The 13,412-nt window shown below is 44.9% G+C and overlaps 1 protein-coding gene across 2 annotated transcripts in view; it reads right to left on the bottom strand.

The window, feature by feature from the left end:
- The window catches only part of Nnmt (nicotinamide N-methyltransferase), a 66,710-nt gene that overhangs the window by 52,948 nt on the left and 350 nt on the right, over positions 1-13,412 (bottom strand). The window contains exons 2-3 of one of the 2 annotated variants that reach the window (XM_021633335.2): positions 12,005-12,212; positions 939-1,406 (exon numbers count right to left, since the gene is read on the bottom strand). In XM_021633335.2, coding sequence (XP_021489010.1) covers positions 974-1,406; positions 12,005-12,212 — 641 coding nt within the window. In that variant the 3' untranslated portion in view covers positions 939-973. Of the gene's footprint in view, positions 1-938; positions 1,407-12,004; positions 12,213-13,412 lie in introns of those variants that run through there. The other variant, XM_060373323.1, reaches the window with a different exon arrangement.

The following is a 13,412-nucleotide window of genomic DNA, read 5'->3' on the forward strand; positions in this document are numbered from 1 at the left end:
TTTTCCATACCTCTAACCTTGCCTGGAGTTCTTGTCCTCACGCTGCACCTCCTGCTGCCCATAGGACAGTTAAGCACTGTGCTCCCCTTCTTATAATAGGACTGTGCTGCTGCATGTAAATGAAGTTTCCCTGGCACTCCTAGCCCCAGTGAACCAGACACATTCACCCCCAAAACCCCTCCCACTGACCAAGGTTTATAAGTCACTGTTTCACATGGAATAAATGAGCCATTGGTTTCATCAAAGGTCGTCTGAGACTCGTCATTTATCCTGGGGAAGGAAGGGCTCCCCTTCTCCCTGAAGAATTCATCGCTGGATTCCCCAGGTTTGACTTCCGGTCAGGCAGCCACCATTTACCCGGTGTTTCAGAGAGCTGTTGCCATCTTTCTCTCAGAGCCCTGCCCACCACAGTGCTTGTCTTCGGGAGCAAGTGACTGGCTGTTCTCTAAGCTCCCGCCTCTGCCTCTCTTGGTTTTGGAGCATCGAGCTCCTTTCCAGCTGCTCATGAAGCAGCTGTCTGATTTACCCAAGTCAGGCCAGGTGCTCTGACGGCTGCCTGAGCTCCAGAGCCTGCACCCGGGCTTGAACCTGATCAGGCTCAGGAATCACCATCTGCTGCTACTCCCGCAACCCCAGCTGAACTGGAGATCTCGTAACACAGAAGTCCCATTCTGTCTCCAGGCTTTCCAGGAGATGGAGACTGGCAGGTGTGAGCTTGATTCGTGTTTGATTCATGTCAGTAACTTCATGTTTGTGGTAGTGCAGCCTTCTTCTTTGAGTATAGGTGGAGGAGATCAGATTTCTCAGTTACTCACCTGAGGGTCCCAGAGCATTAATATGTGTACGGAGCATAGAAGAATGGTTTGTGAGCCCGCCCGCCCCACCCTGAACCATGGGGTCCTACCATTCCGTTTCTACACCACACAGTGAGAACTACCTGAAATGAACCAGCAAGCCTTTAATTGGGATCACGTCAGTCAGATCTGCCTGGCTTACGCCCCACTAGGGAGAACAGTCCTTCGTTGTTGGCTGTGGCAGAAGAGTAGTTTTGAGAAATCACTTCAAACTGCTCAATGGTGTAGCCAGCCTCTTCCACGGCATCTCGCACGGCCTCCCATCCCAGGGGAAGGCTGGAAAACCTCTGCTCTCCAATCATGTAGTAGCTACTTTTGAGGGCATCCACCAGCACCAGGAAGCCCCCTGGCTTAAGCAGGCTGCCCAGGTTCCTGAGGGCAGCTCGGTAGGTGGGGAGGTCGGGGCAGGCAGCATCCAGGCACAGCGTGCTGAGCAGGCAGTCCGCAGGAGGCAGAGAGACCTCACCCAGAGGCTGGCTCTGGGTCACATCACACTTCAGCACCTGCTTGATTGCCCGCCTCAACTTCTCCTCCTTCTCAGGTCCCTTGGTTCTGAAAAAAAACAGACATGGACCAGCATCACTCGATGATCTAGGTCTGAGGACCCAAGATCTCTTTGGTCAGGGCTGAGGACGTCAGTGTGGTCCACACTGTGGTCCTTAAATTCATCCTAATATGGTGTCTGAATATTACCTTTTTACCCTTAGCTGTGTCAAATCTCCTCATTAAGCGAATATGACAATAATGAAAATGATTGCAATAATCTTTCTCCCACTCATTTATTATTACATTTTTAAAATTATTAGTACTGTCCTTGACCTCCATCAAACTGCAAGATGGTAGCAATTTTACCCTCACACAGTAAGTAACAATGGGGCATGAGTGCTCACTGTCTTAGTAGTTACCTATTAATGGGGGGATGGGATCTAGCATAGATAGTTTTAGAAGCTATTGATCTCTGGGATTTGACTCAGTTGACAGAGCGCTTGCCTAAAATGTACTACATCATGTGTTCTACCTGACTCTACTCCCCTCGAATTGTATAAACTTGGTGTGGTACTGCCTGTCTGCAATCCCACCACTCATGAGGTGGAGGCAGGAGGATCAAAAGTTGGCTACCTAATGAGAGCCAGGTCAGTCTGGGCTACAAAAGCCTATGTGAAACTCTGGCTCAAAAAGAAAAAAACCAAATGAAACCAAAAGAAAACTTTGTTGATCATCTGATAAGACGATCATGATAATGCAGCCAGGGTCTAGAGTCACTCTTTCTCCTGAATGCAGATAGCTATTTTCTAACATTTTTTCTGGGAGCCTCATCAAGATACCTGTCTTGGAGCCTGCCACAGAGGGCCTCTGAAACGCTCTACCCTGCAGGGTATCAAAGCAGATGCTGAGACTTATGGCCAACCTTTGGGCAGAGTGCAGGGAATCTTATGAAAGAAGTAGGAAATAGTAAGAGCTGGAGAGGACAGGAGCTCCACAAGGAGAGCAACAGAACCAAAAAATCGGGCCCAGGGGCCTTTTCTGAGACTGATACTCCAACCAAGAACCATTCATGGAGATAACCTAGAACCCCTGCACAGAGGTAGCCCATGGCAGTTCAGTGTCCAAGTGGGTTCCATACTAATGGGAACAGGGACTGTCTCTGACATTAACTGATTGGCCTGCTCTTTGATCACCTCTCCCTGACGGGGGAGCAGCCTTACCAGGACACAGAGGAAGACAATGCAGCCACTCCTGATGAGACCTGATAGACTAGGATCAAAAGGAAGGGGAGGAAGACCTCCCCTATCAGTGGACTGGGGGAGGGGCATAGGTAGAGAAGGGGGAGGGAGGGTAGAATTGGGAGGGGAGGAGGGTGGGAGCTACAGGGGGGATACAAAGTGAATAAATTGTAATTAATAAAAATTAAAAACAAAAACAAAAAAGAAATACTCTTTCTCAGTCATGTGTTTTAAAATATAGCAGAGCCATGTATAGTCAGTACCCTGGTAAATAAAAAATTAAAATAGATGCTATCACATGAAAAAAAAAAAGATACCTGTCTCTTTCTGCCAGATCAGTGGAATTTCAATTTATCAATGGAGAAGACAAAGCAGGATCAGGAGAGGAGGTCACGATGGTCCTATAGTTTACATCAGGAATGTCCTTCAAAGGCAGTGGCCCACTCAGTTCTATTGAGAGGTGGAGGACTCTCAAGAGAGTCCTCCATTAGAGGACTAGAAGATGGAGCCTTAGTGGACTTGCCCTCAAACTGGATGGTAGGGCCTTTACGTCTGCTCTCAGTGGCTTTTCTCCATCTCCTGATCCTACCATAGTGTTCCGCCAAAGACCTGTAAGTAACATAAAACTGGCAACATGAAACTGAGCTAAAATGAGTCTTTCCATTACAAGCCAACCATCTCAGGTATTAGCTATAGAAATGAAAAGCTGACTGAAGTGCAAGATCTGTTTGGGGCCTGTTAATGGAGAAAGGAAGGAGCAAAGTAACAAAGGAAATAAACTCGTAGAGCCACTAGCGAAACTGGAGAGGGGAACCAGAAAAGGGAAGCTAACAGGAAGACAGAGAGAAAGGCAAGAAGGAGAGTGTGTGACGTACCCGTGGTCCCAAGCTCCAATGGGGGACCTGATCACTGGTGTATAACCCTTCCAGGAAACTGCTTGACAGAGCGTCCGGGCACCTCCACCAGTGTAAGGGGGAACTCAGCAGGTTGCCTGATACAAACCCAGGAGATGAGATGCCCATTTGAGGGCAAAGCTTGATGAAGACAGTACAAGGTGGGCCAACATCAGCTGAGAAAGAAGAGCTTAGGTTGGGACAACTTCTGGTCAGGAGGAAAAGTCATTGGCTTGAAGAAAACTTAAATTTGCCTCTAGGCAGAATGACCTAAGGTGGGGTAGTTGTCTGTGACCATCTAGTTTGAGTGTTTGATTAAAAATCTTAAACCTGAGGCTGGGCATGGTGATGCACACTTTTAATCCCAGAACTTGGGAGGCAGAAGCAAGTGGATCTCTGTGAGTTCAAGGCCAGCCTGGTCTACAAATCAAGCCCATGACAGCCAGGGCTATTGCACAGAGAAACCTGTCTCGAAACCCCTTTCCCCCAAAATCTTAAGCCTGGCATATTCAGCTAGTTGCCATCATGCTTTGAGTTCGCCAAAACTTTTTGTTTGAGAGGCTTGATTATGAGCATAGAAAAATAGTATCACCAGACATCAGAGAAACATGCCCAACACACAAGGTCATACTTCACATCTACTGGGGGAGCTAGCAGGAAAAAGGCAGGAAACAAGTCTTGGCAAAGAACCTGCATACACTTCCAGAGAGAATTTAAAACAGTCCAGCTCCTCTGGAGAATAGTGTAAAGGTTTCTGAAAAAGTTAAACATAAAGTTTCTGCATGGCCCGGACTCCATCCATAGGCATATACCCAAGAGAAACAAAACATGTACCCACACAAAAACTTGTATATGTATGTCCTTGACTGATCCAGAATAATCTAAATACCCACCAGCCTATAAATCAGTAACTCGTCTGTGGGAGATACACACCTGAGAACACTAATTACTAACAATGGATTTGATGTGTGCTACAACGGGGGTGCGCCTAGGAGACATTATACCAAGTAATAGAAGCCAGAAACTAAAGCTTATGTGATACACATTCCCACTTACATGCAATGGCTGGGGAGGCTCTAGAGACTGAAAGCAGGGCAGAGGTTTCCAGAAGTTGAGGCATTTGGCAGGGGATGAGGGGAGAGGAGTTACAGCAACTGCCAGTGGGTACAGGGTTTCTCTGGGGAATTACAAACATATTGTAAAATTATCTGAGGTGAGATCGCACAACTGTGTATACACTGAAAACCACTGCATCCTGCTTTAAATGTATCTATTGATGATGTGCTTCTAGCTCAATAAGATGTCATGTCTAAAAAGGGGGCAACCAGGAATGGTGACATACACCTTTAATCCTAGCTCTCACAAGGCTGAAGTGGAGCAGGATTGAGAATTCAAGACCAGCGTGGGTAATATGTGAATCCAGGCTAGCCTGGGTTACGTAGCAAGACTGTGGAGAAGAAAGGGGAGGAGAAGAAGAGAGGGGAGAGGAAGGGAGGAGAGAGTGAGAAATACACAGAAAGGGGCAGAGGCTTAGCAGGGTGTTATCAGGGAATTTCTAGAACAACTACATTGGTATCTGCATAGGGAATAAAAAAAAAAAACAAAATGGTGGCTGGAGAAATGGCTCAGAGGTTAAGAACACATCCTGCTCTTGCAGAGAACCTGAGTGTCAGCTCCAAAGGAAAGGCAGTCCAGTGAGCTCAACCTGGGCTATAGGAGGATATCAGGCAGTTAGACAAAAGCCAGCATTAGGAACTTGTGAACTCATTCCCATCTACCAAAAGGAGTAGTTGCCTAACCTCTGGCAGAAGGGACATATGGCTACCCATGGAGCCTATTAGCATATCAAAGCACATGCTGGCCTCCAGGCTCCCTTGGCATCACAAGTACCTGTTACACATTTCAAAGTCTATGCTAGCATCCTAACCCTTCTCACCTCCTCCCCTACCCTAAACTTCCTCCACCAGCTCACAGGCTTCCATCCCCCACCTACTCATTCTCCTTATAACCCTGCTATTCTCGCTGTTTCTTTTCTCTCTCTCTCTCTCTCTCTCTCTCTCTCTCTCTCTCTCTCTCTCTCTCTCTCTCTCGTGTGTGTGTGTGTGTTCTGTCTCTGCTTCTCTCACTATGCTTTCTTTATTCTCTATCCCCTGCTGTTCTCCCCTCTCTTGCAGATAGCCCTGGCTATGTCCAGTCTGCTGGCCACATTGAGTGTACTTCTTTCTCCCTCTGTTTTGGACTCTTCAAGATGCCTCTGGCTGTTCTCTCTCTCTCAAATCTACAATAAAAACCTTCTCCTCATCCATACCATGGAGCAGTCATGTCATCAGTTCATAAACGGAGTTCAGGTCCCAGCAGCCACCCTGGGCAGCTCACATCCACCTGTAACTCAGCTCAAGACGATCTGACATCTCTGGCCTTCGTGGGTCCCTGCACCCATTGGCACATACTGCTCCCCATATATATATCATAATTTTAAATAATAAAAATTAATCTTTAAAAAATCACCTTTGATTGTATCTACCTGCTCCATATCAGGGGTGAACACAGTTCTATAGCAACCACTTTGTCCCAATTTGTCTTGGATTTTTTTTTTTCTTTAGTTTAAAAAAATCTCCTATGCTGGGTTCTCTGCAGCCCTGAGTGAAGTGGAACAAGTGTCATCCTACAGATCAGGAGACTTGTTCCAAGGCTGCCAACCAACCCTGCTAAACAGAGGTAATTTGACAGAACATGTTAAGAAGAAAAACTGATAATTAAGCAATAGATGTCTATCAGACATAGATTTAAATAGGTAAAGAAAGCAGATCAGAAAATTGGAACTACCTATCTGTACCTGTACATACCAAGAATATAGAAAGGCTAAGGAAATACAACAAGGCAGGTTGGTTTTTGTTGGTTTTGTCTTGTTTTTGTTTTTTAAAAATGTTTTAAAATGTTCCTCTAGGTCGGGAACATTGTGAGAATGTGTATTTAAGCTATTACGTCAGAAGCACAGTGGACCTTTGTGCCCTATTGTGTATTAAGCTATTTTAAAGACACAAATTACCACAGAACTAGCACTTGCCAGTCAGACGATGATGGAAATTGTTCCCGCACTGTGAAGCCCACTGCGAAATCTCAAACACTTACAGGAAATGTGCCAATCTGAGGAGGGAAATTTGTTAGGCACTCCCACCGCCCGCAGTACCTGCTTGTCCTTGGCCGCATAGCAAACATTGGTGAACTCAGTTGCCAAGGCAGCTGTGTAAAGATTACTCCTCAGGGTTCCTTGAGGACTGCGGATAACACCTACAGGGAAATGGACTCTCCTGGAGACCTAAGCAATTACCACTCACACTCACGGTTAGCTCAAGGAGAAGGTGATAAACACACCGGAGCAGCACGGTGCATGGTTTACAGAAAGCAAACTGCAGCGTGGCCATTGCTCTCCCTCTAGAGATGGACTCTTTCAAACAGAGGCTACCATTTCCTCAGTTAATATGCTATCTACACACTCCTAGGGGATGTGGCAGAGAAGGAAAGAAAAGGCAAGGACTCCTAGCAAGATCCCTTCGTGAGGATGCCTTCCCATACCCAGTAGTTATCTCAAGAATCTGCCTACCCTGAGAGGCAAGGCAGCTGCTAAGTCAGAATCTCCATGGGAGCCCTTTCCATTATCCTCCTCAATCTCAAGTAGAGCCTCCAGCAAACCCTCTGTGGCAAGGCCATCAAAACATCTCAAGAACATAAAGGCTGAAGAAGCCTGGGGTGATGGCACATGCCATTAATCCCAGCATTTGGGAGGTGGAGGCAGGAGGTTCAGGAGTTCAAGGCCATTCCTAAGTACATAAGGAGCTTGAGGTCAGCAGTGATACAGGAGACCCTGTTTCTAAACAACAACAAAAAGAAAAGTCGAATAAACTTGATGAGTGGCAGGAAGAATTTCCCATAACTCTTTGGCACGGTTCACACCTCAGGTAGAAAATATAGGTAGGGAATGGAGTCTGGAAGGCAGAATACATTCATTCACTTATTTTACACTTACATTTGGACTCATGCTATATGCTGAGTACTGGGGACTCAGGGATGAACAAAAGAGAAACAGTTCCTGTCTTCCTGGAGGTAACAGAGGGAAAGAGAGAAAAATAGTTAAATCTAAGGATCACCTATCAAAATGTAAGTGAAGCACATAAATGTAAGGAGGGAAGGAACATGGGATGTTGGGATCCTGGCTTGATCTATTCTATTCTATCGGGGGAGAGAACAGGAGCCAGGTAAGCAGAGATGCAGAGGAGACATTTATCAGCACTGACCAGGCCAAAGAGAGGAGCAAGGGGTGGAAGCTGGTCCAGAAGGAGAAGACAGCATGTGCAAAGGCCACCTGCTAGAAGACATAAGGTACCATGTACTCATGGGGCTAGATTGTCAAGCAGCTAGGTGCCAGACAAGACAAGGCTTTGTGAATTATGTTCAAAATTTTACCTTCTAGGCCAGGTGTGGTAGTATATGCCTTTGATCCCAGCACTTGGGAAGCAGAAGTAGGCAGATCTCTGTGAGTTCAAGGCCAGCCTGGTCTACAAAGCAAGTTCTAGTATATGAGGGCTATACAATGAGACCAGTCTCCAAAACTGGGATTTTTTGCCATCTATCCTAGGACATCTAAAGGGTGCTATGGAAAGGTATGTCAGATGTGGTGGCACATGCCAATAATCATTATACCCTGGAAACAGAAACAAGATCACAAGTTGGAGGATAGCCTGGCCTACCAAGTAAGACCTTGCTTCAAAAAGGGGAAGTATGCCTTGAGATGATCGCTGGGATTATAGAGAGCTGAGTAAAAATGAACAATGGCGGAGGTGGGAATCTACTTCCTCAGGAATGGTAGCTTGGATAGAGATGTCTATAAATATCTCAAAAGTAAGACTGACTACCGGGAACTGCAGGGAGAAAAATGGACAAAAGAAATGACAGAGAGGGAGATTAAAAGGTTCTCTTCCAGGCTCTGGGGTCATCCATCTATCCAACTAATTGTCTGAAGGTATCATTCAAGGAGCCAGGCATACTAGCTGTGAAGGAGGTCAGGGGTGGGCCATCACTTTACTTTGGGTACACTGAGTTCCGGGTCCTTTGATGGAAATGGCTAATTGAAGGTTTCTCAACCAATCTCATCAATATTCCCAAAGAGATGATGTACTTGAGACTTGGGAGAGTACCAATCTAAAAGAGGGACAACTCAGTGACATGGACAGTCACCAGATAGTCACCATGCCCATCAAGATCTGTGCATATTTTTGAACAATATACAAACTTTTGCTACTGCTTTGGTGTTCATTTTATTTTGTCTAGTGACAATCCTCCCATTTGGTTTTTTGCTTTTTTTTTTTTTTTTTTGTAAATATAAAAACCAATTAGAATGGGCTTATAAATAAAAGCATCAGGCAGCTAGATTAATACAGTAATGAAAACAAACACATGCCTTGCAGCTCTGGCTAGGTTCGAATTTACTCTGTGGTTCCAGGCTGGCCTTAGAACTTGATAATCCTTCTGTCTCTGTCTCCTGAATGCCACCATGTGCCACCATGCCCAACCTTTACCAGCCTCTGTGCAGAGAGCTCTGGCTTCAGAAAACAGCCATTTCTTCACTGTTCCAGCTCTTTCCTGACAGGACCAGTGGCGATACTGCTCTTTAGAGGAGTGCTTGAAAGTCTCTGTCCTCTGTGTGTGTGCGTGTGTGCCCTTAGAATTCAGAAGAGGGATCCCTTACTGGAGTTACAGGTAATTGTGAGCTACGTAAATGTGGGTTCTTGGAACCAAAGTCAGCCTCCCTGAAACAACAGCAAGTCTTCTTATGGCTTCCAACTACCAAGCCAGCTCCAATTTCTATCATTTCATAAGGCAGGAGACTATTCTCCTTGCTCATGACAGATCTAAGGTAGTAACATTAACATCTCATGGTTTAATGTGAGGGTTTGGTACTGAAGGGTTAAAACTTTCAAACAGTTGTGAAATAAATGATTTTTTTTAATATCTAAGTTGTACTCCCAAAGCAGCAGAAGAAAGCAGCCAGCTCATATTGTCCTTGGAAGCCATCGGCATAAGAAATATCTCCAGATAAAGAAAAAATAATCTTGGGGGAAATGGACTGTAGGTTGATAGAGGTACTCGAAGATTTGAGAGAGACATAAGCCAAATGGGATCACTATCGTTCTCAAAATAGTTGAAGCCGCTGGATCTGGTGTGAGGATAAGGGCGGGATGCAGGCACTTTCTGCCAAAAGTACAGTTCCTCATCCGCGCCAAGTGATGGGGATGGAAGGGCGTCTTAAGAGGAAATTGTTCTGAGCTGACGATTTTGCTGGGAGATAAGTAATTCTTTTAGTGTCTTGCTAGACTGAAGGGTTCATTTTTGAATGAGATGTGGTCTGTGATGTCTAGGGAAAGTAGGACTGCAGCTCCCGGGGCCTTCCAGACACGTGCTTTGGATTTCAGAAAGATGTATTGTCTCATAGTAGCAGAGGATTTCTGTTTAATAAACTTTCTCTGAAATTCTATCAATCCCCATAAATTCATTGTTTAATATGTTTTCAGAGCATCTGAACCCTCACAGCTAGTGAGGAATCATGTACTTCATTAAAAAAAAGAGTAGCAAGACTCATGTCATTTTTAAGAATGTATCTTCACTTATGCCAAATGTGTAAGAAGTTTCTAAGTTAAATCGTCACATGAAAACAGCCTCTCAACTTGCTACTGAATGTCATAATCTTTAACATGGTCTCAAAGGCCCTAAAGGATTAGACATTTATCTGCCTCCTGATAGAAGCTATGGGACAGAAGGGCTTCTCTTGTCTCATCCCCTGCTCCAGACTAATAGCTAGTATTATGGGATGCATCACAATTGTTCAACCTAGGTTTGTTGGATGGATGGGTGGGTGTGTGGACAGGTGTGTGGGTTAGATGTGTGGGTAAGTAGGTGGATGAATGAGTGATTTTGTGGGTGGGTGGGTGGATGGATGGATGGGTGGGTGTGTAGGTGGATGGATGGATGGATGGATGGATGGACAAGTAAGTGTATTGGTAGACAAGAGGGTGGGTGAGTTGGTGGGTGGATAAATGGATGGATGGATGGATGGATGGATGGATAGATGGGTAAGTAGGTGGATGGATGGATGGATGGATGGATGGATGGATGGATAAGTAGGTGGATGGATGGGTTGGTGGATACATGGGTAGGTTGGTGGATGGATGTTTGTGTGGATGGATGGATAGACAGATGAATAAATGAATGGATGGGTGGGTGGGTGAGTGGATGGATAATTGGATGGTGGATGGATGAGTGAATGTATGGGTAGGTGGGTGGATGGATAGATGGGTGTGTTGGATCTGTCCAATAAATGAATGGGTGGGTGGATAGATAGAGGGATGGTTAAATGGATGAGTGGGTGGGTGTATGGAGAGTTGTCGGGGTGGATAGATGTGTGGGTGGTGAGACAAACAAATGGATGAATGGATGCTAGTTCCTTTAACCATCAACCAAGAAGCACTATCTTTTCAGAACCCTCATCTGAATATCTCTGCCCCAATAGGGACTTATACGAAACAAAAATAAAAAAGTCAATCCTATTACAATAGCTACAATAAATAAATGCACAAATAACCGCAAAATGAATTTAACTAAAACAAGCCAATGAAATCATCAATGTAGAAGAATAGTGCAGACACCAAGAAAATGGAAAGATCTGTTTGCTGATCTGGAAAACCAAGATCATGTACATGTCCTTACTACCCAAAGCAATCTGTGGAGCCAATGCCATCCCTCTTAAAACACTAATGACAGGGCTAGAAAAAATTCTGAAGTTTGTATGCAACCACACATACACAAAGCCCAAATAGTACCAAGAATATATATAAATATCAGGAATCACACACTACCTCACTTCAACAACAACAGCTAAAAAGCTATAGTTACCAAACTATAACAGTGTTGACACACACACACATACACACACACACACACACACACACACACACACACACACAGAATAATGAAGCATAATAGAAGAATAGACAACCTAGAACTAAGCCATGCATCTGCAGCCACTGTTTTTCAATAAAGATGCTAAGAAGATCCACTGGAGAAGGTACAGCTTTTTAAATAAATGGGAGGGGATCTGAACTCAGGTCCTTGTACTTCCATGACAAGCACTTTACACAGTGACCATCTTGCAGCTCCCTTTAGGCTCTAATTTTATGGATGGTGAGTAAGAAAAATGTTCCCATAGTTGCTTCATGTTTGCTTCTGTTGCTTAAAGAACCTGTCAACGTTTTGCTGTTTCCAGAGGTGTCAGCATCCACCACATTTGTGATGGATGATTAGCAATAAAATAATAATCAGCTGGTGTGCTTGGCACCCAAGCTATGCTTCTGAGCCCCTCACTTGGAGTTCCCTTTGAGTTTCTTTTGTATTTTCCAGCTGGATTTTTAATGGTATTTCTTGTCTAATAGAAACATCAGGTGCCTTCGGAAAGTTGAAGAACAGATACCCATTGCTCTACCTGTTCCCTTCAAGATCGCACACATAGGTGACCACTGGAGACCAGTCAAAGGCTCCTGGCTCCTTCTTTAGCCACTTCTGCAGCTCCCGAAGGTTCTGGTCCGTGTAGTCAGTGACAATGATCTCTTTGAAGGACTCACAGGCAGAGAGAAGCTGATAGATGGTGGGGCCAGAGCCAATGTCAATCAGGAGTTCTCCCTTTACACCACCTGGTACGGAAGAGGGGTGGATCAGGCATCATAGACAGGCAGAGCTGATGTGACATTGTCTTTACTGGCATAGTGCCATAAACACCCCCAGACAGACAGCCACACCGCTCCCCACTCCCCATTTTGGTAAGACATCTTTCTATTTTCTATTTCTGCCCCACCCCCATTCCTGAATGGAGGCTTGTTTACTGAACTGTTTACTGTCTTGGGGTGGGTACGGTCTGCATCTGGTATACAGATCACTGATCCCAAAAGATGGCAACACAGACAGTGTAAAAACTTTTAAGGAGTGCTTTGGTAGTGAGTTTATTTTCATTGTTGTTGTTTAACAATTGAATTTGGGGACCGGAGAGATGGTACAGCAGTTCTGAGCACTTCCCTCACAGTAATCAGGACCAGCACTCAGGTCCCAGCATCCAGTAACAAACCGGGCATCGCACAAATGCCTGTGACTCCCTCTCTGAAAGGAGGTGAGAGGAAAGGCTCTCTGGGGCTTACACAGAAGCCCCAGGTTTAGGAAGAGACCCTGCCTCAAAGGAATAGGTAGAGAGCGAGGAGAGAGGACACCTGCTGGCCGCTTCTGGCCCCACATGTGCACAGGCACGAAATATATGCACATGCACTTACACAGAAATATATAAATAAAAAATTAAAACGCCGAGATTAAATAATGATCAAAGTTTTTAATATTGGGGGAGGTCTTTACCTCATGAGTAAATATTCTTTTCAATCAAGAGTAAAATTAAACTTTCAAAAAAAATTTTTTTTTGAGATACGGTCTCATTCTGGAGCCCAGGAGAGTCAGAAAAAAACAAAAAACAAAAAACAACAACAACAACAAAAATACTATGTAGTCCAGACTGACCTCAGACTGATGGAGATCCTCTTGCCTCAGTTTTTTGAATCCTGTGTCCTCACACCCAGCTCTCTTAGACTCCCTCAAGTGTCCTGTGAGGTTGAATAGCTCTTTCAAACCACCTAGAAAGTCACTGTAGCTGCAGTGACAGCACTCAGGCCCTCTGGCTTCCTTTTCACAACCACACAGAAGACAATGGATATGAAAGAACCTTGTAAACGACCAACATTCATTTTTATTCTCATTAAACAAATGAGTGATGCCAAGAGACTGTCCAATTGTGATGGCTAGACACAAGTCCTGTCATCCCCTGAGACCTAATGAGACCCACATTTAGACAGACA

The sequence above is a fragment of the Meriones unguiculatus genome, chromosome 1, assembly GCF_030254825.1.
Source record: "Meriones unguiculatus strain TT.TT164.6M chromosome 1, Bangor_MerUng_6.1, whole genome shotgun sequence".
Taxonomy (NCBI): Eukaryota; Metazoa; Chordata; class Mammalia; order Rodentia; family Muridae; genus Meriones; species Meriones unguiculatus.